The 27,929-nt window shown below is 37.3% G+C and overlaps 1 protein-coding gene across 2 annotated transcripts; it reads right to left on the bottom strand.

The window, feature by feature from the left end:
• Positions 1-479: 479 nt before the first annotated feature.
• Positions 480-27,614, bottom strand: SLC39A8 (solute carrier family 39 member 8). Of its 2 annotated transcripts, none has more exons than XM_085325597.1 (8): positions 27,332-27,614; positions 20,010-20,178; positions 13,541-13,710; positions 12,896-13,018; positions 11,560-11,727; positions 4,622-4,829; positions 3,927-4,111; positions 480-1,321 (listed from the first exon to the last, which is right to left on the bottom strand). In XM_085325597.1, exons 1-8 carry the CDS (start codon positions 27,491-27,493, stop codon positions 1,175-1,177), a joined length of 1,332 nt encoding a protein of 443 aa, XP_085181723.1. In that variant the 5' UTR covers positions 27,494-27,614; the 3' UTR covers positions 480-1,174. The 2 variants fall into 2 exon arrangements, with proteins under 2 accessions (XP_085181723.1, XP_085181724.1); XM_085325598.1 differs by lacking the exon at positions 480-1,321 and adding an exon at positions 2,608-2,687.
• Between the last annotated feature and the right edge of the window lie 315 nt (positions 27,615-27,929).

The raw sequence follows: 27,929 nt of genomic DNA on the forward strand, positions 1-27,929 counted from the left end.
GAAAATATAGTAACTTGCTAAGAAAATAGTAACACTTCTTTAAAAGCTTAGTGGTGATGGAAATGGAATATATTTGTATGAATTTCCTTATTTATATCTCAAAACACAAGAGTAACTAAATTATTTATTTCACAAGAACTCATACATATAAAGCATGATTTTAGAAAGTTCAAATGCAACAGATTCTAATAAAAGTTTATATATTTTTGTAATGCTTACTTACATTCACCCAACTGCATACAAGAAAATTATTCAAGTTACAAAGTAGCTTTAAGAATGTTGATTTTAATAAATTTTTTCTAAGATTCACTTTGTAAAATTAACAATAAACCCTCTCAGAACTTTAACCTGGAATACTGATTTTTAAAAGAGATATCTGTGAAAGTTAAAGTAAGGCTATTTTCACAAAATACAAAATATTCAAAAAATTTAAAATATTCAATATTTCTAAAATATTATGGAGTTGATAAATTGTCATAAATTTAACACAAGTTCCTGCTAATTAAAAGAAGTGGTTCTGAAAATAAATCAACAATCCCCTTGTGCACATATAAAGAGAAAAGATCAAAAGCAGTAACTGATATTTTTCCTTCCAGTGTTAATTAGTAATTAAAAATCTTGGATTCATTAGTACCTATTCTGAAATAGTTTGATTTTTTTTTTTCTTGTGGAGGAAGTGGAYGTTACACAGACAAACCCTGCAACAGAAATCATGAAAATTAACCACCTTGGAAACTGCTTGTTTTCATCACAGTTTAAAAAAGGGACTTCATTACTTCCTTTTGAGTAAGTATCTTCCTGAAAGACCTCAGCTTTCATTTGGTCAGAGTCACATGACATGCATATGCAGCAGTTGCATGAATTGCATTATTCTACTGGCCAAGTGGCATTTTTTCCTCTACCATGGTTCACATACGTCTGATGATTTTAAGTAGAAATATAAAAATGTGAATCAGTTCTTTGGTAAAGTACAGAAGTTGACAGTTCACATTATTTGGATTGACTGCAAGTTCCAAAGAAAAACTAACTCCCTGTGATTTGTAGGGGTGGGGGAAAACCTTCTTATTGTTTCAAAACCAGTATATTAAATGAGTGTCCCTTTATGGATTTCAAGCGTCTTCCATTTGTAATTTACTTGCTGTCTTCAGAATTGATTCCATTTTCGCTTGCATTATTACAGTTGAATATTTCCTGCATACAAGGTAATCATCAATATAGCAGCAAACCCTGTTAGTAAACCGGCATTCTGAATAAGGAAGAATGTGAGATCCATCTTTCTTCCTGTCACTTTCTCTCTCAGCATATCATTCATCTCTGGGAACTAGAAAAAAAAAGTAATATTTTAAAGTAAGTATTGCCATCTTGTGGTAGCATGTATAACTTAAGGCATTCAGAATTGAAGTATATTGCTGCTTTGGACTGAATTGTAGAACTAATGGAGGGTAAAGGAAGTCATAAGACTAGGTCACCCTAGTTTCCCCGAAAAACACTTTACCAGCAACAGAAAACTGAAATGGTGTTCTGTTCACCTCTGTTGCAATCCTGCCTAGTTGGCTCTCATGCAAATTTCCCTTTTTTTACTTCAGGAATCTCCTAGGATCCATTTCTTGTACCGTATGTTGCTAATAGCAGTGCCCTTATATTGCTAAATATTGCACTGTTTCCTTCACTGATGTGGACAGAGAAATGCTTTTTCAGGAAATGGTAGATTAGGATTCTTTTGCTTTATCACTCAATAGAAGAAGTGAACCTGAAAACAAGGATAACTCCTCAGAAATAAGAAGCCTTTTAGAAATGAAAGGTCTGGTTGATCAATTAGTTAGTAGTAAAGCAAGGAAGTAGGAACAAGGCTGCTGTGAAACTAATGGTAACATATATCCCATCTTCATTCAGAAATATGCACTTRAAGGGCAACATAGTACCAATGAATGACTTATCTACTTTCAACTGCTGAGGCAAAGATACTTCTTCAGAGAGACAATGGTGACAGATGAACACTTGTGATAAAGTCCCAATTAACATGGGGTGATCCAGGGTACGTTTGCAGCAGATAAAGCTATAAAACTGCAGTTAACACTCACAAATGTACTCAAATAGGCTTTAAACTATCTTGCTTGTGTGCTGACAGTAATATCACCAGAACAGAACAGAGACTGTAAATTTCAGTGTTAGTTCAGAAACCTTTAGGCTGCATGACTCAGAAGCTGTTTCTTGCCTTGTGAGATCAAAGTGAGATGCAACTATTGAAGGCAATGCAATTCTCAAAGAACAGACTAAGTTTAGTGGGGAAGTGGCCAAACCTTCTCTGAAGTCATTCTAGAACTCTGAAATTCTCTTGCACAAGAGGCAAGGACAACAACAAACCAGATCAACTTCATGCCATAGAGCAAAGCTCACTTACGCTCAACACACCGCAGTGTACACATTCTCACATGCCCACAGCCTTACATGCAGCATTCTTACTGACAGAGGCTGAATGAACTGTGCCTGTGGCTCAAATTGAAGGAAAGAAAAGCAGAAATGACATTCTTGTTAATCCTACCTGCTTCTGGACAAGCAGTCCAGAAGTGTGTGAAAATCATAAGAGAAAGTGGAAAATCAGATCTCTGTACAGAGCACCTGCATACCCTATTTCAGATTCTCAGGGGGGAGAAATTTTCAGATAGGTAAATGATACAATCCGAAACCTAGAAAAAGAGAGGTAGAGACAGAGATACAGAAAGAGAAGACAGAACAACAGATATGAAGAAAAGAATGTTATCTATTTTAATAGATTTAATAATAACAATTGTAAATTGAGCCATTCTAAATTTATGTCATGAGTTCTACCCCTCATTACTGATTGCACTACTACCCATAATACAAGAGTGCAACTAAATGAAAAGCATTAGCAATAAGGTACTGCAAACTTGTAAAGGAAACTATTTATGTGTGTTCATTTAATTCTAACAAGATTACTTATGAATTACTGATGATTACTTCGATATTATCACCCAAACCATAATAGGAATTAATGTAATAGTTATTATATAAAAGTATACAGTTCTTAACTGTATGTAGAATCAAACTGGGGCCTAAAATCTTTTCAAATTCAAGTCTCACTCTTGTGGTGCTACACTCAAGTAGATTCTCATGCAGCAAATATGAATGCTTTTGAAGAAACATCTGTTCTTGCAATATTTGAATTAGAGATAATAAATATTTCTTCCATTTGGAAATAAAGCATCATCATAAGAGGGACTTGTGTAATACTAGTGCCTTCCTATGAATCTAGATTTTTATATCCTAACATCTAAATCTGATCTGGATCTCAGACTTTTTGATTTATCTCTTCTGGTAACACTTTAAAAAGTCAATTTTAGACGGACTGTTTTGAACAGAGATCAGCACAACTTTTTCAGTCTGAACCAAGAAACTGGGGCTGCCACTATTCAGCTTAATCCACAACAGAATTTAAATTAGTTTTTTCACCTGAACAACCCCCAAGTTATCAACTTTGGTTATACAGTATATTTCATTCAACACAGAAATAAAAATTTAGTTTTGTTTACTATATTCTTTTTGCTTTTCTTTTAAAAGGTAGTTTAAATAAAGAATCAGATGTTTCATTTAAAAATAGTATGAAATGCTTTGGCATTTCACCTCAGAATGCTGAAACAAAGCATTTAAACACATTCACAGAAGGGCTTTTTGATGTAACCAGCCCAAATTCATGAAGAGCTTCTCTCTCTTCAAAACACACTAATATGACCAGCCTAAGTCAATGAAAGGTTTTCATTAAAGTTAAAATTGGTGATTTAGCATTAAATAAGTAGAGGACTCCGGCAGGAGAGGAACAAAATACTAAACCCCACTGAAGAGACTGCTAGTGCAACCTTTATTTTCTTGCAGAAAATTAAGCAAYTGAAAATGAAATTGTTTCTCACCATATCTGCAAGAGAGATGTACAGGAACATTCCACCAGCTACCGCAAAGATGATGTTAGGAGCAAAATTGTTGCCTACTAATATACCAAAAGCCATCCCAATGTAACAGGAGCATGCAGACAGAAAGTTGAAAAACAGAGCCTGCCGGGTACTCATTCCTGCATTAAGCAGGATGACAAAATCCCCTAAGAAAAGAGAAAACAGCAAATGATACCGTGATTATTTTTTAATTTCAAAGAATGTCTGAACATGTGATTTGTATGCAAGTTATAATCCACAATTACATTGCTTCATTCAAGTGAAAAGTATTTCCTTTCAATGCTAAGGTAACTGAAATATTATAAAACAAGTAGATGATACACAGCAATGCTAAGAGTGTAGGAACACAGAACCATCCCTAGTCTGTGAAGTCAAATAAAAAAATAAATAAATAAAAATGAAGACAACAGTGCACGCCTAGGAAGACATGTTTGAACAGAGTAATTAATACCTCTCTAATGCATATTTCCAGCTTCCATTCACCTGTACTTAGAAACTTCCTGTGCTAGATGCGCATTTTGGTGTTCAGTAAGTTTTTGATGAATATTTCTTCAATTAATTTATATAAACATTCTTTCAAATCTGTGCCAACTTTTGGCAACCTCAAAATCGCAACAGCGATTTCCACAGTTAATAGGCTGAATGAAGTTCCTTACCTAGTTCATGAGGAAACTCTTCACATAAGATGGCTACGGAGGTACTAAGTCCTTGGAACAGAGACAAAGTGAAAGAAGCACCAATAGCCAAACCATCTATAAAATTATGTACAGCATCACTCAGTGTTATCATCCAAGCAATGGTTCCAATCTTTGACAGGGGGCGCCCATTGAGACATTTACACAAGCTGCCTTGGGTTTCTTCTTCCTGAAGAAATAACATGACAAACAATTACCTAAAATATTAAGCTACCCAGAAAGAAGCCAGTGAATCACACCCCTGCCTTTGAATGAATGCAGCACATAAAGGTATTACTTACAGAGACCAAAACCCTTGATCCAAGAAGCAAAAGGTACAGGTAATAGCAGCAAATGTATTTTGTTTCACCAAGTTAACATGCAGTGCCAAATTCCCCTTCAGTTGACACAGAAAGCAATTCTGATCATAGGTGGTTGGAATGTGTCTCTGGACATGTTTCTCAGATTACAGAAAGTGCAAAGGATTGATATGGCTCCCTACAATCTCCTCAGCCACCTCTATTAAGCCTGCACAGAGGGAAGGGTCTGGATCACAGTGACTGACAACACCTACACTACCTACCTAAAGCAGATCTCAATCAATTAACCACTGCCAGTGCCTCATGCTCTCAGACGCACACTTAGACACCACAGTGACAGCCACCCACATATGATTCTAGACACACGCCTAGATACGTCACAAATTTTATTTCTAATTCTGGGCAATGCTAGTCAAGTCCAGTCAATAATCTACAAAGTGTATGTTTAATAGAAACCGCAGTAGGCAATTCTGACTGTGTTAGCTGAAGGCTCAAGAGCTTAAAGCAACAAGCTATTATAAAACTTTAATGCACATGCACACCAGGCCTCTCAATATTTCCTCCCAGAAGTGGAAATAATTTATACATCTGGTGCCAAGAAGTAATGAAAAACTTCAAGCAAATAAAAAGAACTGATGTTTCAGTTGGGAGCACAAACTAATCTCCCTTAAAAAATTCCACATGATCCATTCCAAGTATTTCTTAATTTCTATATACACACATATATTGCAATTACATTACATTTTTAAGCATTATAGTATTTGCAAAAAATGGCTTGCATATAAGGCATTAACCAGTGCTCAGAACTGGAAAATATAAGCAGTAAAATATATCTGCAACTGTACATATACACATTTAAATACCTTTCCCCTCTCTTGCAGTGAAGCCCTATATGCCAATCACAAATTCCTTTGATTATGAAAGGACTGTAGAAAGATACTATTCCAATAATTATTCCTTAATTATTAAAAAACATTTCACATTGTTTTAGTTTTTCTATATCAAATGTAAATGCTACTGGGCAATTAATGTTCATGAGCTCAGCAAATGGAAATACATAAAAAGCGATTACAAAACCTTTAGTAACACGGCATACTTTGCTCACCAGGCTCTTATCTGACATACTATATTTGTATGTTGGAGCTGCCTTGGCACAGGACAGAAGTTCAGGTCAAGGATTTCCAAGTCAAACATCTATCATAATACCTGCAACTAGTAGCTAATAAAACCTTTGTGGATCAGTTCCACCACCACCATAAAGCACAGTTATAGCTCCTATTGAAAATAAAAACTGCTGAAATTCTACTTTTATAAAACAAAATGGCATTCAAAAATTGGGAGTTTCTCTGCTGATTCAGATACATAGGTTTTACACTTGTACTACATGTTTGCCTTCAGTTTTTGCAGAGTTTGCTCTCATAACCCATCTAACATACAGGCAACCCTGGCCTTTTGCAGGGAGGTGAGTAATTTTTACCTGTACTAATTCTGTTTGAGATGGGATAACTTCTGAATAAGTACTCTCTCCACAGAGGCAATTTGAGTTTTACTTCAAGAAAGAAATATTATAAAGCAAAGCACGGAAAATGTATTTATTAGGTAACCAGACAAAAAAAAGAAACATGATTATGATAAAATCCAAACGCAATTAGCCACGTTCTTCCACCTATTTCTCCAGCTCCTTGAGATGAAGTTCTGCTCCCTGGTAACCATCCTTCAAGCTGCCTAAGAACTGATGAAAGTATCATTTCCTAGATAGTCCTGATTTCTGCCAAAAGCTCATCATCTTTCATGGGGATGTTCCAAGCTTTACTAAGGAAAGCAAGTTTGAGTCAATGGACAGATTTTCATTTTGAATAAGTCATAAGATTTTCTACTAAAGAACCGCCTTGTTCTTTTTAGAAACAATAAAGAAAAGGAAAACAAACAAACAAAAAAAAAACCACAGCAACTATTTTTTGATAAAGCAACAGCATTAAACTCAGGGGACCATATTTTGAAAAGGCACACTAACACATAAAAAAGGTGTAAAATCATCTTTTTCTGCTGTAAAAGCTTTCTGTTACCAAAAAAATAAAAATAAATAAAATAAAATTATAAAAAAGATCCCTCCCAACAAATGCCAAGCACCTCTATGTCAAAGAAATGGTTTGTACGAGAAAACTTTACTAGGTTGAAAATTCCTAAAATAGTAATGAAAACAGTGAACAAGTATTACAACTGTGCAGAAATATCACTTGCACATATATGTTCACACGTGTGCCCATCTACACATGTTTTTTTGTTTGGGAACCTTCTGCATATTTACAGTTCTGTGAGGTCTGTAGAGGCATAAACCAACTTACACACAGAAGTAAATAAATGACCCATTTTCTGGTACTAATTACACAAGCGGGAAGTCCAATGAAAGGGCAAAGCATTAGGTATGTATGACAAAGAATAATTTGATCTCAAGGCTTTTTGGTGAAATAAATGATTTATAAATAACAAATATGCTGAACCTTCTATGCCTGTAAGAAGAAAACAAATATTGAATAAGACGATGCTATTAAGAATTAGCTGTTGAATGGATCGTGAATGGGACTGACTCCAGAAATTATCTGAGGTCCAGGGGTTTGGGGTTGTTCTGTCTGGGGAGTTTTTTTTTTAAAAAAAGTAATGACCACTGCAATTATTTTAGGAAAACAATATTGACTTCTAAAAATTACCTCCTTAATCCAATCTTTCAAAATGCAGAGACAATTGTAGCTTTAAAATTAGGAATACAATTCTGAGAGCCTTCTGTAAGCTACCTAGCTGCAATTTACTGTCTAGCTTTGAAGTATAGTAATTCTTACTTGTAATACATTTTAGATAATGTTTTGACTTTTTGTAAATTATATAAAGTCCAAGGACATTGCTCATCCAGGTTTAGATTATGAACTTCACTAGATCATGAATTCTACAGAGTAGATAAATGACTCTAAATACATATTCTTAATGTCAAGATTTGGCAGAATACTGATAAATTTACTTTACAGATACAGAAGATTGCAAAGCGAAAATGAACAATGTTTATCTCTGCTGGACTGCTCCCACTTTGTCATGATACTTTAGCAGAGGTCATAGCAGAGATGCCTACTACAGAGCTCTGGAACACACAGCTTGTCTATTAAGTCTGACTTAATAAATTAAGTGTAGTTCTGTATTATTTGTATCTCTATATTTTATTGTAAACCAAAGATATACTTGGTATTTTTGCTCTTCTGAACACAACTTTTTTCTTTAAAAGCAATGGTCCCTCCTTTTTTCCCCAAACTTACAAAGGAAAGATACAGACGCTATCCTATTATCCTATCCCATGATATCTCATCAGGTTACTACTACTACATCCAACACATCTGTGAGTCTCTCAGCCATGGACCAGGACCCCAATCTATTAAAAGCTCTGCAGAGAAGAAAAAGTTAATATTCTGCAGAATGCAGTACCTTCCTGTATATAGCATCTTCCTTCACAACGGCAGAAGATCAAGCATTGAAATATAAGCTTTGTTTAAAACAAAGTGTCCTTTGGATATGTCCACAGGACCTAATAAGAACTGTATTTACGCCCTGTAGGCAATGCCAAAGGGCATTTACAATGCCATTGTAAAATTTTACTAAGCAGCTCTAACCTGGTGTGCTTGGGGATGCAGATGTTTTCAGCCATTTGTCTCTGAAACAACTTTTCTCCAAGGTTACTATTTTCAAACCACTTTAATGTTTGGTAGGTAAGAATTTTAGGTCAACACAAAAGAGGTTGCTAAGGTTTCATTTCCTGCTGCAAGTGAAATTTAAAAGTATGCAACTAATTGAATATTTGCTCTGACGATCAGTCCGTTCAGGCATTAAAAGGGAAAAGATGGCTGGATCCCCAACAGATGAAAACAAATACCGTACTTTGGCACAATCAGACACTTCGCTCTCTCTTTAAAGTCTACATGACTAGTTCTCCTGGCTGCACTCTGTTAACCCTCTCTAATAAGCTTTAGATGTCTAAGATCCGTTAAAAAACTATTACTTATATGTCAGCCTATGTCAAATGGATGACTAATAAACATCAAATGCCTGTAAAGCTTAATGCATAAACTACCTTTGAAACACTGATCTTAGCAGCTATGATCTGTATGCATATATGAAGGTGAAACATGAACTTTAGCAAGCAGATTCACCATGGCCAACACAGAGAAATGTAAACTAAATCTCCTTATACCAATCCAGTAACCCTCTTTCCATAGGAGAGTTCTTTCAGAGGAAGCCTAGTCTTGGTGTCTCCACTTGGGGACAAAATAAATAAATAGGTAAATACTATTATTAATATAAAGCTATTAAATTCATGTCTTCCCTTGTCTGATATGCTGTGTTAAATTCTGGTAAAGCTTTTTCTTCCTAAAAAGGACAGAGACACCCCGGTGACAGTGGTGAAAATGACTGCATGTATTTTCAATTAAAATCCTGAAAACACTGGAATCCAGTTCATTTAGAGACACGGCAAATGTACAAGATAATGAATGGCACTAAGAAGGTAAAATTTCAAAACTGACAGAAGAAAACGCAGTTCCGCACAACCCAATGGATACAATGGATAGAGCAGTCACTGTCTCAAGGGACTGTTGAGGTCAAGAACATAACAGTTAATACAAGTCCAGACACTGAGATGAGAAGCACAATGGTCTGTCCTCTGGACACAATTTCACAGCTGCCTAACAAAAATTCTAGTTTTGTCCAAGATACCCAGCATCATGCTCACTCCAACGGGATAAGGGCAGGGCAATTAATGGCCTCTTCTAGATAGGCTGCCCATGTGTTCTCTTGGAGCTTTTGCATTGAGAGAGCTGGAGTAGCTGTAACTGGTAACTGGGCTCTTCTGGGAGCTCTTCAGCAAGGTATGCTAAATCTGTCAGGTGGACCTAGAGATTTTCTGTGAGGCAGGGAGCTAAGGGGCCTTGTTTTTCTCCTTTTCCCTCTCCTCTACTTTCTCCCCTGCCAAGCCAATGCCAGCTGGCACACTACAGGTTTCCACTTTCCACAAGGCAGTCTCATGGAGAACTGTGCAGACTTCCTCACGTACTGGTGCTGCAGCAGCTCCTAACTGCCCCAACATCTCCCAGCCATCCTGGCCCTTCCCAGCTCCCTGATGATTCTGAAGGTTGCGCTGGCCTCTTGCAGTCTTCTGGGAGGAGAAAAAGTAATGATGGCTTTTCACTGCTGCCTCCCACACCAACAGCAGACTATCTGCTACAGCATTACAGGATGCTTACAACTCCCTACAGTTAAGAAAACATTAAGAATCAATAGGGTCACCTGCAACTCCACCAGCACATTTCCAGAAAACAGCAAGGTAGGAGTACCACCAGAAGTTCTGCCATGAAGCTCTGTTTTATACAGCTTGGATCCAGCAAGTTACCTAAGTTTTAATTAAGCTTATATTATAGCTCATCCTCTCCACAAGCTGCCACTGTGTTACCAGCAGAACCACTGTTGACCAGAATTGATCTGAAAATTTTAGAAACTCTCATATTATTATTTCCCTTTTAGTGCCCATACAATTTTAATTATTAAACATGCCTTTAAAATGCCCAGTATCCCACAGTATCTGCCATGCTCCATGACACTTCTGAAAACAAAGTTTTGGCACATTAGACTGTACCAAATGCTTTGTGAGCCTGCAATGGTCAATGCAGAACTGACAAAACTCTCCCCCAGATTCTCTCTCAGTTGTTCTTGAGGCCTTCCTCCTGCTTCCTCCCCTGCTTCTCACCGATACCTCCCCTCTCCCAAACAACCTACTGAGTGAAGAACATGRGTGGTAGAACAGAAAGTTCTACTTTGAAAAGTCTATTTTTGTCATCAAGTATTTGTTTCTAAGTGATCTTCTCTTTTTTAAATAAAAAGGCAGTACTGTCCTCTGTACAGAAAGAAGAGAGTTGAGAAGCATATCATCTGTCTCCTCCTGCCTCCGTTTTCTTTTCAGACAGAAGGAGGTCAAATATGCATTATGAAAACAAAGAAATACAGAGAATAAATTTAGAAGAAAAGAATACTTAAAACCAGGAAGAATGGTTGCTGTCTCAGCATATTACCCCCATGATTCCCAGTGTATCCAAATATACTGGACTAGCAYCAAGTAGTACTCACAATGTACAGTACAACTGTAATTGTATCTGTTCCCATTATTAATTGTTGTTTCAGAAGAACTAGGTTCTCAGACTTGTATAGTTTCATATTGACAGGATTACAGTATGAATCATGCAATATCTAGAATGTGTTATCACTCTTCAAACAGAAGTATCAAATCACAATTAACTAAATTAATTGATTAGATATTTACCTATGTCCTACCCATCCTGACATTGATATATACTAGCTCTTTTTGCTGGCTACCAACACAAAACATTATTCAGCTTTTGCCAAAACTCCCCATTTTGTCATAAGGCTCAAGTGAGTTACAACCTAGAAGCTTACAAAAACCTGACAGGAGTAACAGAAGTTGATAACAAGGTTTCCCCTTGTACATACTTACGTATGCAATTATTATTAACAAGAATAAAATAAATAAGAAAAAACAGACAATTTTCATACCTGTGCTGAGACCACACTAATGCTGTCAAAACCAAGATTTCCATTACTCTCTACGACGGCTGAATTTGCATAACATGTCACCCCATTGCTGGATGCTGGTGGTTTGGGTGGACTAGTCTTATCCTGAGGATGATTCTGTTCACCATTTTCAAAGTCACTGTGGCCAGTCTAAGTGAAAAATAGATAAATAGGCAGCTAATTAAACAAAAGCAAGATAACAAATATAAGAAAATACAGACAAAAAAAGCAGGTGGCATCATAGTTATCCTGTCATCCTTTCTACACTTTGTAAACATTTAAATAAGCAGTCCATGGAGACTGAAATCCAAACTTACTTAACTCCCTAACTTATCTCTAAGTTTTTATAATTTATCTCTTACTTTTAGTTAATCAGCATATATATGTGAATTTTTTATTCTTATACCTGAATATCTGTCCATGAGTGATCCAAACAACATTTACTAGTTATGAATAATGTAATATGATTGTCAAATAGAGATCATTGCCTCTTTCTCAACTGTCCCAAAAAATAAAGGGAAATAAATTCATTCTTTTTTTTTTCTTTTTGGTGTAATTATTAYTAACAAGGGAAAAATTAATCTTCGTAATCTTCAGTATCAGCAAATGCTTGGGATAGGTGATCGTAACTGAGGACAGGGAGAAGAGGACTATTTTCTTGGCCAGACATGAGTAGAGAGGACCAAAAACAAAGTCTTAAGCCCTTCTCTGAGACAAATAAGTCTCACTCACGTGAGCACACCAAAAACACACACACTGACACGTGGGTAGAAACCCAAGCCCAATGCAATATGAACAACTGCAATGTCCTTAAAGCAAGTCTGAGTACCAGAGCATGGGGGAAACAGAGAGGTAAATGTGAGATTCAAGTATTGACAGCACAGGCCAATTTCACTTTATAAACTGAATAAGAAAGTATACGTGTCACACTGATTTCTCCTGCTTAAGAGGGAGGCTCCAGAAGCAGAACTCCATTCTCTTCAGCTTTTATGCATTTCTACTTTTTCTTGATGTGTTTAGCTAGTAGGATAAAGACTTGGCCCTTGAGAGCAGCTATATGCCAGCAACAGGAGACCGCACTTGCATCATCTGGATTCCATTCCCAGCTCTACTTGTAACTGCCTGAAAAAAAGTGAAATTGCTTCCCCTCTCCATACTGATTTTAAACAGATACTTTGGAAGACTTCTGAGAGGCTGAAATCCTTGGACAAAACAAAAAAAGAAAAAATCTCTAAATTTTATTAAGCTATCAATATTTCAGAAAATATAATAGCAACTTTAAGATGAGGCTCATACAGTTAGTAATACCCTTTGTTACCTGATTATAGATCTTCAAAATCACTTTAAGAATCCTTTCCACAAAGAAGAGAATATAGAATCCACCAAACACCGCAACTGCTTTCTCAATGTAGTTATCTACTTTGGGGTCAAACCCAAATGCCTACCAGTGAAGATAAAAGCAATGGAGGTTAGTCAATAATCTTAGTATCTTTCAAAAAAAACCATACTCCTCTAAAATACAGACTGTCTCCCTACCACCCATGAGTTTCAATGAGCCTGAAACTATCAAAGATGATGACCTTCTTAGATTTTTTAATTTGGATTCAATCTCAACCATGTTTTAATACAGTAGAATTTTACATGCAGAACCTATCAACTAATTGCAAAACAAAGATGTCTGACCTATAGCCCATCGAAGTCCACTTGAATCTTACCCAATGCATTTCTCCCCTTGTCTTGAGGCAGAATAGCCCTCAGTCTTTCTCATGTTACAACTACATACAGTTCTTGATAGCTCTGCTCATCCATTCAGAAGGAAAGTGAGGGTGGCAAGTTGCACTGACAGCCAACCGCAACTCTTTAGTGATTACAACCACACTGAGAACCCCACTACAGCATGCCTCTAAAATTAACACACTTTAGAAATTAGTATGGAAAACAAATAATGATTTTCCTTGCTTACCTCTGGAATGAGCTGGAAAACAGCATTAGAAAAGAGAGTGCCAATGGCCAAGCCCACAAAGTAGGTTAAAATCTTGGGGAAATATGACTTCTTTAAGAGAGGAGTTAAAATCAATCCCAGAAGTGATGCCAGGTTAATCAGAGTCACAGCCAGGAACCCAAATCCCCAAACTGGATGAACAAGCAGAAACAAACATTTTAGTAAAATCTCCACTTCAGGCTGCTTGTAATTTTTCACAAATTCATGGAAACATTCCATTTTACAAGTTCATGGAATTGTGGGAAAAAAAAGAATGGTTCCCTACCTAGAATTAGACTTTACAAATAGAAAAATCTTAAAATACACAGTTATTTAAAATAAATATCCACTAACAGAAAGGACATGAAATGCTAGAAATGTTGTCTGGGACTACCATGCTAAAAACTGAAGCTGTGCTAGTTAATAACTGGGACATCCTAAAAGCTGCTAGCATAAACCAGCTTTTTCTGAAGTCAGTGAAGAGTTTAAACTGAGGCTTAGACCAACAGTCAATGTACCTACAGTACAGGTTCAAGACACAAATTCTTACTAGTTTCAGGTTTAGATCCAGCTATCATTTACTACTACAACTCCAACAAAGAAAGCCTGTTGTTTTGGCTATACTACACCTAATAATTCTTCCTGATAAAGATGACTCAAATCATCACGAGGTGATAACTTTCTGTTCCTCATTCCCCTACTCCTCCAACTGTTCAAGTACTTCTGCTTGCTGCAAACACTGCCTCAGATTTTCAGAGTACAGACACCACAACTCATACAAAGCCATGCCATGAGTATTCTGGAGTATGAATTACAGTATATAAGTTCTTTTTTTTTTTCTTATTCATAAGAAAAACTTATTCAGAAAGTTTTGCTTCTATGCATGCCAACTTTTTCACCCTCCAGTAACATCTGAGGCCCTTGAGCGTACACATCAGAACAGCTTGGTGCAGTTCAGAAAGCAGCACCAACAAAATGGCCTCGTTACAAGCTTTACAATATGTATATTGAGAAGTTACTAGAAATTCCTCTCTGCATAGCAGAAATAGATACAAACAKATCAGATCAAACCATTGTCTACAGCCCAATTTTCCTACACCAAAATGCAGCAAACACACACTAGACCAAATTCCTAACCTGCAGCCAGGATGAATACTGAATACAGTTTGTTTGCACAGTGTCACAGTTTTTATATGTAATGGTTTTTACCAGCTGTCAAGAATATAAAGCATTAGAAACATTTAAAATATTTGCAAAAGGTAAGTCAATGCCATTAGAATGTTCACTTGTCTTTTTTGAGAGAGAGAGACAGAGACAGAGAGAGAGAGAGAGAGAGAATCTCACAATACTAGATATGGCTAGATTGACTAGGCTAAATAGGAGCTTCATTTCCTGTATATTTTTTTTCCACTTATTAAAACAAATAGTAATTAAGCTTGTAAATATCTTTGTGTAATCAGGTCTATGATAATCAAATGAGATTCCACTGCCATCCTGACACATAAATGGTGGTTTGCACAATTAGAGATYACTACAAAAGCAAGAATCTCTTTCTGCTTAGCATGCAATCAACTCCTACCCATTATTTTGTGCACACTACAAATTTTAAATTGAATTAACAAAATATAAAACCCATTTACCACATATGAAGTAATTTGGGAAGGCAAACTAAATACTTCAGCAGACACAAGATTAGAACAAATTTCAAAAATTGTCATAAAAACAAACTAGTACTAACTACTTTTTACAACAAAGGACAAATAGGATAAATTCACAGATGTATGTGCACTATTTTAAAAGATGAAAATGGTAAGGAACATGGAAGTTAAAAGCAAATGCAAAAAGAAGAGGTTATTGCCAAATTCTGAGAGCAGTTATCACTCCCATAGATGCCTTATTAATGAATCGTCTAACATTCAAGCTGATACTCTTTGTTCACAATAAAAAGCTTACTGGGACTCTTAACTTGAAATAGATATTATAAATCATACAACTATCATCATTGTATATGATTAATGTTATGGTAGATATGTCAGTGTACTAAAGGACTTGTGTTTGCAACTGGGGACATATTCTAATCCACTGTATGTAGTATCCTCTTTCATCACAAAAAAAATTTAAAAGCAAAAGCCTTTCTCCTTCCTGTTTTACCTGACATTGTAGCAAAAGATAGATGGGGTTTTATTTTTAAAATTCTGGCTCAGATTTGGATGGCCCAAATCCCTTGGGATTTTTATATATTGATGTTTTATTTCCATTTTACTCACCCAAAATGGATAAACAATTTAAATAAGTGATTAAATAACAGCAGACAATAGAAGAAAGAATGAATTAAATATTAGCTATCTGAGGCATTCCACAAATCCTGCAATAAGCCTAATTTAAAGCTAATGAATTTTTTAAGAAAAAAAGATCTCAGATTTTTCTTATGTATTTTCCAGGAAGGTACTCTTGGGCCTTGTGACATGCTTTTCTTTAAGTTCATAGGGACCTGAAGTATAATTAGAAAGAAAAAATAAAATCTCATAATTACACAATTACAGGAACTGGTACTTCAAGAAAAACACCATAAGCTGCAAAACAAGTTAGAAAACTATGAGATAATCAACAGTACCAAAGTTACTGTATTAGGCACTGTATTTCACAGAATGGGTAAGGTTGGAAGGGACCTCTGGAGATCATCTAATCCAACCTCCCTGCTCAAGCAGGGTCACCTAGAGTGTATCACACAGGATTGCATCCAGGTGGGTTTTGAGTATCTCCAGAGAAGGAGACTTCACAGCCTCTCTGGGTAACCTGTTCCAGTGCTCTGTCACAATCATATTTCACAATGTCATGTATGCACCACTCTTAAAAGTGGTTTTATTTACTCAGGCTTCATCCAAACTAAACTCTTCCCGAGTCCACAAAGCCCAGCTAGTTGCCTAGTCTGACTTCATGCATCAGAGCAGACAGAGCATTCTGCTTAGAACACACAAGTCTCTTCCCCAATGACTGGTGGCACAGACAGCTTCAGCCAATGACCATTGTTCTTTCTGTCCCTAGAACAGTGGCCCCAAAGAAACTTCCAAGATGCCTACAGCCATGAGAAATCCAAAATACAAAACAGCAGGAAAGCAATTACAATGCTCTCCTCCAAATATCATGGCTTAGCATTGTTCCATAAAAAGGGGAGCCACTGCTCTGGACCTTCCTGAGGCAGGCTCCTCATGAGCCTAATCCTGAGATGAAAAGGAATTCAGGGGGTGAAAATATTTCTGTATGTCTTGGACAGAAGGAATAGCACTGGGCCTTACTGGCTATTCAGTGCAGCTCTATACCCCATACCTTTCAGAGGAGCAAGAAAGGGAAGGGCATGAGCAGGTCCCTAAKGTCAGCTAGGTTAGATAGTAAATATACAGACACTAAGCAAAATTGACATGTTGTATGCTTCATTTTAACTTTTACTCTGTTTCTGCAGCACAATTTTTTTATTGCAAGTAGCTGCTCCGTAAAGCCTACTGTACTGATTTGCTCTGTATGTCTCGTCTATTCTTATTTTGGAGATCGAGATATTCTTAAGTACATAGGTGTCCCTGGGCACAAAATTCACATAAGCATACCTGGAAACATACAGAGAGGATTTTCTATCACAGGGCTGGTAATTGAAATCAGCTGGTCTCAATGCTGCCCAAGCACAGATTTGTTTTGTGAAGGGGTGAGAAAGGATCAGTAGAAAGATACCTCTGCATTAGTGGACCTTTCTGTGACATGTAGTGGCACCTCTACTTACCACTATGTGTTATAGCCCACAAACTTATGGTTTAAAATACCCTAAACAGGGCCTCACAGTTTTCCTGCACTGCACCAAGGGAGGGGCAAGGAGAAGGCTGCCTTCCTTATCTGGCTACTGGACATTGCTTCTGAGCCAGCAGGATAAAAGAAAAATAGGAGGAATGGTTTAAATAGCTTTAGAGGTCAACTAGGGGTCAAACTTTCCATGAACAACCTACTTTCAGTTTTTGATCTACTTCTTAGTAGATACTTTAGTAGTCACCAACCAAAGAAAAAAAAAGTTATGGTCTTCTTGATCATCTGTGCCCTCACATTTTGTAAGCAGTCTAAAACAATCATGGTAAATTGATGCTGTGGATTCAATGATTAGTTAAATATAATTGTAATTATTTACAGGCATATCTAGGTTTTAGGAAGTATCTAGAGTTCTTAATAAATACTACCACATTACATTAATCGTAATGTTATCAATACTAATATTTGACAAGATATGAAAAAACACTGCTTTACTTCTGCTAATATGTACTACCACCAGCCTGATACAGGGTGCCATTCATACGCAACTTCCTTTGGTACCAGTAGAAATTCTGAGCATTAAGATGCAAAGGATCAGAGGAAGGGTTTAAAAGAGCTTTCTAAAATAATTCTGCATATTGCTTGTTTCTTCCATTCCAATTTTTATGTACAAAGGAAAGATGAGTTCCAAACAAGGCCAGTTAGATGGGCAAGTGCCTCATGAAATTAATAGCATATTTCTCTAGAGTATAATGATTGTTACATCTAATGGCAATAGCTTTTTCATCCAGTAACAGTTATAAAATGAGATACACAATAGAAAGCAGCTATCTGTGGTCCTTCCACTAACTATTTTATTCAAGCTAACAATATGACAAGAATGACAAGGATAGGACCCACAGTCAGTGAGACAGAAGCTAACATGGCCACATTAGTCTGTACCTGGACAAGTCAAATAAAGTCTTCTTTATTGTTTAATACAGCTCATAGTTGGTTTTGGCTTAGACTCAACCTGCAAGACATCAGCAAGGAATGTTCCATCTGCATCCAARACCAAGATACACGTTGAATTGCTGCTCAGTTTCCTATATTAATTCTAGCTTGGAGTTGAAGAAACAGAGCAGATAAAGATGTGGGGTTTCTGATAAATTATCTGGGCAGACCTTTTCTGAACAAAATACAGACAACATCTAGAGACAATGGTCAAAGTTTTCAGATACGAGTACTTCCAATTCCAATATATTAACACTTATATGTCTCCCTGTTCAGTTTGGTGCACTAACGATCTGATCTAACGCAAAACTGAGGCTCATTTCTTTACACAGCTGCCTTTAGTCTGAGCAGATGAACAATACTGACTGGGAACACAACTTTCTCTTTTCTAAGACCTACACAGCCAACGGCTATACAGGCACTGAAGACTTCGATCAGCAAAGTACAGGAATTTGGTTCAAAAAGTGTATATGAGTGGCATGAAATACTACTTCTTTCCGCTTAACACTACACATTCTGCTTCACTACTATTACAGTAACTTTTACTACCCATTAGCATCTCATGGTCATCAATAAGAACACAGAATTCTTCTGTAGCTTATATGCCTAAATAGCATCTGAATTCATCAGTGAAAATTATCTGCAGTCACAAAACGACAAAAAAATAAAAGGTAAGAATAAGATCCAGCAATTACTTACTAAAGCAGTTACACATCTAGGCCCTTGATCCTTCCAATACTACAGGCCACAGTTTTAGATCTATTTAGGTAGTGTAATTTCTATTCAGAAATGTAAAATTGTAAACCTCGGCTCCTCTGACATCTCAACTTATAAATTTATTTCAGTTAAGTCCCTGGGAACCATAAATTAATTTTAAATAGAAAGCCAAGTATGTAGGTTTTTGCACATTTGCAGCAAGTGATTTCATTAACCAGCTGTTTCTTTCCTACCCTGTATTTTTACTGAACTGTACATTTCTGTGCACTGTAAATACAGAAATAATAATGAGAAAAATAGCAGGAAGGAAGATTAAATGAAATTAAAGAGGCTGCTTAGCCTTACGAGAATGTTCCATGCAGACAGTGGGCATGGAAGATGATACAAAGGCAAGAGTTGGAGTTTGAAATAAATTTGAGTATTTTCCTCAGTAAAACAGGCCACTAGCTCCCTTGTTTTCCTGAATCCCATCTACAAAAAGTTCTACTCTAATGTAGTCTTCTGGTAATTTTAGCTTGAGATGCTCAGATGCAAGTACATCCTGCTACGGCTGATTTTCCTCTGCAAACCACTTGCACAGCCTTTCTTTACCTACTTCCATCCTTTGTTCTATTAACCAGCTATTAGTGAGAGTCTTTATGCCTCAGGGCGCAAATCATTATCCAGCAAAAAAGGTCAAAAAAACTCTCCCCTCTATAGGCAAATTATTGCATGACATCCTCCTGGAGGGTTCATTTGCTTTTTTCTAAAGCATTTTTTATACATCATTGTCAAGAGACAGGATATATGATTAGACAGTTTATTCATCTGAAAAGCCACCATAATTTTATACTCCCACTTTACAATTATATTCTCCTAAACAAAAGGCATTCCTATTATCTATAGAAAAATGCTCACAATTCATCTGAGAAAACTCCATTCTAATCCTAATATTAATGAAATATTAACTAACCTTGTAAAGATTGTGGTTTAGATGTATCCACAAAGTCTTCCTGATGATCACATGGGTGAAAAATGAGCTGTTGCAAAACAGCAGGACATATCGTGGAGAAACTTGAATTTGATACTTGACTGTTGTTCGGTATCCCATGCAGAGAAAAGATTTCCTCACCAGTCAAGCACTGGAACAAAAATGTATTTTGTCAACTTAATATATTAATGCAAAGGAGAAAAAAAACACCATATTTTAATATGAGTTACCTCATATTTTAAATAACTCAGTAACTTCAAAAGAAGCGTACACACAATTTGTATGCTGGGCCTGACAGTACTGTGTTAGCTCAATGTGAAGTGAAAGGAATTCAAAGTATCTTAAGCAAGCTACGTTCAGAAATCAATGAAACGTTTTAAATTGACATTTGAGAATCTTATGACATACAAACTAGGCCAGTTAAATCTCATTATATATTTGGAAAAATAGCTTCACAATAAATAAAATCATAAGTAGTTATAAAAAAAATATTTAAGAATAGAGTAGATACACTTAAAATTCAGCGACAGAGTGAGAAGATGATTGGTAATTCAGCAACTATTTATTCATGTAAGTGACCGCTTTACTTCACACCTCTGCTTCATATTTATCTCCCCAAATTAGCAGTTTCAGAACGGTCCAAAAGTTAGCAACATCCGATGTTTTTCATTAACTTCATAGCAATAACTGTTAACAGCAAACATTACTTTGCAAAACCATGCCATAGTCCAATGAGACAAATTCTTATTTGGATCTTCATTTTGCCCTTAGCACAGGACACAATAGTACCTTGGGTCAAGGATAAAAATACTTAGCAGTCTAAATCAAACCAGAGCAGTGCTGGTTGTTCTTAGTTACTTTCACCCAGAAAGATAAAAGACAAATTCTGTGTGTGTACATGTATGTGTACATATGTATATCTCATATTTTTATACGAAATATTCCACACCACTACTATCTTAAGTCTTTTGCCCAATGCTTCCTGTTTATTCACATCCATGATTTCCTACAACAATCAATAAGAAAACAGTTCTTTTTGGAGGGAGAAACAAAAATGTTTTGTCTTGCTGACTGTAAAATAACCACATGCCAAGGCTGAGTCTCAAGGCAAAAAAATTGAAGTGTTTTCTCTTTACATGAGACTAAGTTAGCACATAACACTCCCTATAGCAAACCTCAGTGTGGTTCCAAAAGTAAAGTACTGGAAGCCTTAACAAAATAAAAACAGTCACTCTCTGCTCTTTTCAGTTTTGCTAGCTTCAGATTCCATAGTTCTTTTCTAATAAATCAAGATGATTATTTATAAATCAAATTCCTTCCATAGATAATTGAAAGCAACCACAGGTCATTTACTTCAATACAGCTATTTCCATTTCCATTAATAAATACTTTTTCTCATGTTGTTCAAAAGGCAAAAACTTTACATCGTTTGAATGTGACTGTTTCTCATTTAATTTGAAGGAAGAGAATCTTCAGATCAATTCAAGTGACTTCAAACAAATTACACCCAGGATTTTTTCGTCCTATCTCTAACAAGTTTGAATTTAAATGTAAGCCTAGAATCTGTTGAAGCCAACAGAGCTTGAAGAGTCAAACATATATTTAATTCCTGAACTGAGGTCCACAAGCCATGTACATATACTTTGATCTTTCGATGTCAGTGATAATATCCCAGTCTCACCTTTAAAATAAACATAGCTTGTTAATAGAAAACATTTTTCATTTTAAAGCATGTTGCTTCATTTAATCTCAATGGAAGTATTTTAGAAAGACAGTCTTTTACAGCCTAATACACAAACTCTACAGTTTTCTAAAGTGGTTCTGCTTCTAATCATTCTACTGTTAACTCTGCAGTATGAAATAACGCAAATTATGTCACAAATGTTTCCAGTATGAAAAAAGAGATGACCATTGCGGTCTAAAGCAATAGCTCCTATAGCGTGCTTCTTGTATTACTGGCTCACAGAACCATTTCTGCAAGCCTGCATTGAACAGCCTTTAAAAAAAAATAAATAAAAATAAAAAAAAATAAAAAAAAAGCAAGCTACCCTACTACTTCTGGGAAATATAGATTACTAGTATTTTAAATACTAATATACTAGGATTAATATTATAAGAACATGATTATGACATCCTATATAATCTCATGGGTTTGTAATAGGAAAAATAGATTTTTAGGAAATTTTGCTCTATTTTTCAAAATGCAAGGCAACATGTAGTAAATAAGAGACCCAGATTATGCATTGAAAATATTAATCAGCCACAGTATGTATTAAGTACATGTTAAGTAAACTTGAGGTTTGTAACTTTAGCTACATGCAAAACAAATAAGCAAGAAATCCCACCAAACAAGAGCTCTTTCACATGAGAACAAAACCTAGCATTTTATTTCATTATTATTAATATTTATTTTCATCAAAGACAGCCATTTCATCCTCACAGTAACTTATACAGGCTTTCACCCTCACAGTAACTTATACAGGCATCCTTGAGCTAAGACAAGCTTGTATTAGTTTATCTGTACAATTAAAGGATTAATTAAAAGATTAAACCTACTGGAAAGTTTGAATCAGAGCAACCCATGCTGCACCCTGCAAAACTCCATGTTTATCTTTGGAGGATAAATACATTGACAATTGCACTGCTGTAAAGACATAAGCTGTTTATTTTGCAAGACGGACAGGTGATCTCAGCAGAAAGGTAATTTAGCCTCATGGAACAGGGGACTGAGAAGGACCTCCTGGGTCAACAAGTCTGCCGTTACGTCTGTCTACTGCTCTTCAGATAGCCTTGTCACAGTGCTCAGGTGAGGGAACTGGCTGTAATGTGATTGTCCTCCAGCAACTAATGCACACTTACAAAGAAGATAGGACATAACTGATCATGTCCCTGAACTGTGAAAAAGTCATTAAAAATGACTACAGGGGATGTGAATCCACACAATTACACAGTGCTTAAAAAAAAAAAAAAAGAGGCAACACACATTCACATACACAAAATAAACATCTGATTATGAGTAACCTAGTTCATGTTTGCTTTCCTCCTGGTGAGCCTTTGCCAAAAATGATTGATTAGGATAGGATTTTTAAGAAAGTAAAGGAAATAAAGTGATACCCAACTATCTAGGGTCTCTTTACACTATTTTATCATTATAAATTAAAAGCACACTTCATCTCACCACATTATTTGAAGGAAATAATGGAATAATTGTTCAGACAACAGTAATGCAAAGATGCTTCTGACAGGAAAAATAACAAAACATGCTAAAATACCAAAAAACTATATTTCATGTCTTGTAAATGTTTTGTTTCTCTTTCTGATCTTCTTTCATATTCTTATCTTTGTTCCACCTTTGCTTTATCTGTGGTGCTCCAGAAGTGAAGTGCGAAGATACTATTCTACAGTAACCTGCCACTAGTGGCATTGCAGTTGCTAGATGTTACCAAATTAAACACTAGTCTAGTGCACATAAGGGCTGATCAGAGCTGTAGGCCACCCAGTAGCAAAGCAGCGTATACCTGTCTGACTCATATTTTTAACTTAGACTGAGACTGGATACAGCAGAATAGACACAAGTGAGCAGTACATCTTCCAAAACTTATTAGTAACAAATTAAAGCATYTAATGATGATGAGGTGACTCAGAACAGGTGAGAATTGGGAGATGACCACACAGAAACCTTTAATAAGCAGCACTCCAGGAGAAAGAGTCAAATCAGATGAAGCTGCTTGAGTGCATTTGTGTACTTCAGTGACTTCGCACACATGCTGACACAGTCCAAGTAGCTGCTCATGTTGGGAGCTGAAAGCTGTCCATGAACACTGACATTCACCAAGATATTCTAGAAGTAAAAATATAAGAGAACACAAGAGCCTATTTATCTTCTTACTGGCCACGCAAGTTCTGAGTATGGTTTGGGATCAAGACAATAACTCTGGCACTCTGTCAAGACCTTCACCCTTATTTTAAGTAGTTGGAACTAGTGAAAGCCTACAAACAATTGAATCAAAGTAGATTACTCTAGTTCTATTCTGTCCAAAACAGCAGAGTTACAGTTGTGTCTCACCTCTAGGTGAAAATTAGTCTCCAATGTTATCTGAGCAGCAATATTATTAAAGATCTTAATTTTATTTTGTCCACATGTTTTGTTTAAAAATAAAATATATTAAACAGATAGCATACTGTTATAACAAAGGACTGTGCATGTATTTTTTCTTAGAAAAGTCAGAGAAAGAAATCAGTGTATGATATTAGCATCTATTGATTATTCCGAAGCATAGATAAAGGTAGCATTAACAAGCTTTATTTCTAATGCCCACTTACCTTCTAAGTATTCTTTGACAAAAACTTTTGAGCATATAGTTTTATCCTCCAACATACACACATACAGCTATCATACTACTATGAATCCAATGAAATAAGATCATGTATAGTTCTGTGGTTTTACATCTGGTTGATAATGTAAAACATACAGTGACATGTATTCCTACTAGTAGGAATAAATTATGCAGGAATTTCATGGTAAAATGTGAAAAAACAGCAGTGAACAGTATTTGAATCTGTTCAGTTCTTACTGTGATAAGCCTTAGCTTATATATTAAGATAATTAAAAAAGAATAGAAATTCAAACATAAAATAAAAAAAAGAATACGATAAAATACACAATAAAAGGAAAATAAAAGCAGCAGAAAATGGAGACAGTTAAAATTTCTGAAACTGCACAAAACATTTCATAATTCATTTTGCATATCTTAGGAAACAACGGTCTTCATGGACATTATATGGGGTAAGTTATCATAATTGCTTACAAAATTTCACACAAGTATATGTTCAGACACCATCACCCAGAAATTAAAGCACTTTTTCTTCTGCCTTATCTTTTCAAGTTAATCTGGTATCAAAGGAAAAGAGAAGTCAAGCATCTCTCTTTTTCAGTTTATACATCCCAAAACTTCCAATTATTTTATTTCATTTTATTTTTTTTAAGAAAACGGATCAGCTTCTGGTGGATCCTCTCCTGTGAGATTAATCACATTGCTGAAATTGTTATGTGAGCAAAGCATTAAAACTAAACACCAATACTAGGATAATAGTATAGAGATTGTTCCTTTCTGACAATTTTCAAGTGCTATAGYACCTGTCCCTGACAGATAGCTCTCTGCTAAAAATGACTCCCTCATATAATAATCAAAAGATGGCAGACTCTTTTGATAAAGCAAGAGTGTATTATCTTGGTTGGGAAAAGGTCTGGAGTCATCCCACTAGCTCTGGGCATTGGAGTTAGGAACTGAAAGTCTAAGATAACCCGTGTCTCCTCCTACAGTCAGATATTTATGCAGCTTCAGTGGATGATTCAGCCTACCTGAGAGAGACCTGAATCACTCTCCAGAGGTATTTATTTTCTTTCCTGGAGTGTAGGTAGAGCTTAGGCCTCCAGTGCCTTACAAAGCTCAAAGTTAGATTAGGCCACTTCAGTTTTTTTCAGATTCCATGTCTTCTATCTTAATCAGCAGATGCTCTAAATTACGAACTTACATGGACAAAGAGTTACAATGTTTTCAAGTGATGACATACACTGTGGGCAAATGCCTGAGATGTCTCATAGGAGTATGTACTTGTGGACAGCGTTTGCCCAAAATCATTGGTTTGCCACATATAAGGGATCAAGGTCTAGGAGCAGCTGTTGAGTGCCTAAACAGTAGTAGCTGAGCAGCCATAAGACCAATTTCAAGAAGGAATTAAACTTCTCAGTGTAAAAGAATACATATTTCAATATAGTACCTTAGATATTTTTCAAAAAGAACACAACTAAAACAGGCCCGTAAAAACATTTAACTATTTCAGCTAAACTTCAAACGACTTATGAGGAATATGCATCTATGGTAATAGATGTGAGGCAATAGATGGTAATGAAAGGGGAGGCATCACATTTTTTTCTTCTTGTGGTGTATGCCAAAGCCTGTGTACGAGGGCTACGTGTTTTTGCAGAGCTAAAACCTGAAGGACTGAGGATTTTAGTCATTTCCACACCCATTTAAAGAAAGCCTCTTTTCATAACCATATTCCATACTGCAAACTTGTATTTAGTGTATGTGGCTGAGAATGTTTATAACCTTAAAAAAAAAAAAGAGGGAGAGAGAGAGAGAGAAAAAAAAACAAAAACACAGACTGTGTTTTAACAGTATAACACTGTTCAATTTGAGAAATGTGAAATAGAAGCAGTGACTTTGTCAAATATTGACATGCTAGCACTGAATACTATGTTCATCTTAGTGGTATTAACTCCAAGTTAAACCTCTGCCCAGGATAAAGACATCAGAATTGTGCTCAAAGACAAATGGTGGCTGCAGACATTTCAAGGTTTCTCTACATTACAGAACAAGCTGAAAACAAACAAACAAACCTGTTCCAAATGTAAGAAAACTGTCTCAAGGTCTCTAGAAGCACATCTGTGCTGTATCTGACGGAGTTAAATCAAATTAGAGCGAAGTCATCCTTGTTTTCCTTTCATCTTCATGACTGACTTAACATTAAAAAATCTCCACTAGCCACAAGATTCTCCTTTACCATTTCATACCATTCTAAGGTACTAGAAAAAATATTAGATTATTGTAGACCTTAAAAGTAGCAATGCAGGCTTCGTTTTTATTGAGTCACTGAACAGAGTATTTTCCTGAAAAGTGACAGCTATTCCAAAAACATTTAGCCAGTAAATTAAATAACATTTTAAACAGCTGGTAGTATATGCATTTAGGAGCATGTACTTTACGCTCAATTTGAAGAAAAGATCCAAAAGTTTCTGGAAAAGTTTCTTTACACAAGCAGAGTTTTCTATAATCAACTGCTTGCTATATCACATGACAATTTTATTTTGTTTAAAGTCCCGAAGTTTTGCTTGCAGCTCTTGTGGAGAAAAGTTAGGAGATCCCCAGACGCTTTTTTGTTTTGGCCAGATGCTGTTTACCCAAGTGCCAGTTTAGGAGCCGAGCAGTGAACAGGCGGAGCTGATCCCCAGGCAGCCCCGTGCTCTGCGCGCAGCAGCTCACTGATGGATGGCGGCTCTCCCCTTCCGCGCTGCAGGCTGGTCCCACTGGGCTAGCACCTTTGCTCAGATCCCGGGCCCAGCGTCGCCGCAGACCTTTGCTCCCTCCTTCCCTCCCCGCTTTAACGACGGCAGCGGGATTTAAACAACATAGGAGCTCGGCGCCCCTGCGCCTGAGCGCCGGCTTCCAGCGCGGCCCTCGCCGCCGCCGCGGAGCTGAGCAGACAAACCCGCCGCCCTCCCGCCGGGGCCACCACGGTACCTGGTTGTGGTGCAGGTGAGGCAGCGGCAGCGCGGCGCCGAGCGCCGGCGCGGCGCCCAGCTGCCGCAGCAGCGCGGAGAGCTGCCCAGTCGACAGGCTGTGGTTGGCCCCAAAGACGCGCAGCACATCGTCGGCGAAAGCGGCCGCCGCGGACGGGGGCATCTCTGGCCCCGCGGGACGCGGCGAGGATGGCTGAGCACGCAGCACCGCGCAGCACCTCACCGCGCCGCGCAGCCCCTCCGCACGGCCCTCGCGCCGTCGCCACCTCTGCCCACGCGCCCGGGACTCCACGGGGCGGGAGAGGCGCCTGGGCCGGCCCCTTCCCTCCCCTCGCCGCCCCGGGGGGCGTAGTGGGGAAACGGGGCGGGCGGGCCGTAAGCAAAGCCCCGACGCGGCAGCAACCCCCCCCCCATCCCCGCCGGTCCTGCGAGGGCGCCTCCCCGCGGGGGGGCCGAGGCCGCTGCCGCGGGTCAGGCTGCCCCCAGCGCACGAGCGCAGCCGAGAGCCGGCGAGGGGGCGGCCAAGCGGGTAGCGCCGCTCCCAGAGCGCCCCGCAAGCGGCCGCGTGCTCGCGAGCCGCTGCCGGCGCGCACTTGCCG

Source organism: Rhea americana, unplaced genomic scaffold (genome assembly GCF_003343005.1).
Source record: "Rhea americana isolate MKP2758 unplaced genomic scaffold, rheAme1 scaffold_99, whole genome shotgun sequence".
NCBI lineage: Eukaryota > Metazoa > Chordata > Aves > Rheiformes > Rheidae > Rhea > Rhea americana.

What these genes read in the sequence shown, in the direction of transcription:
- SLC39A8 (XM_085325597.1), bottom strand. Translation starts at nt 27,493, where the DNA reads ATGCCCCCGTCCGCGGCGGCCGCTTTCGCCGACGATGTGCTGCGCGTC. An exon ending in TAAACCACAATCTTTACAAG is followed by an intron (nt 13,711 to 20,009) that starts GTTAGTTAATAT and finishes TTGTTCATCCAG; the next exon opens with TTTGGGGATTTGGGTTCCTG. An exon ending in TTTTCCAGCTCATTCCAGAG is followed by an intron (nt 13,019 to 13,540) that starts GTAAGCAAGGAA and finishes CTTCACTGGTAG; the next exon opens with GCATTTGGGTTTGACCCCAA.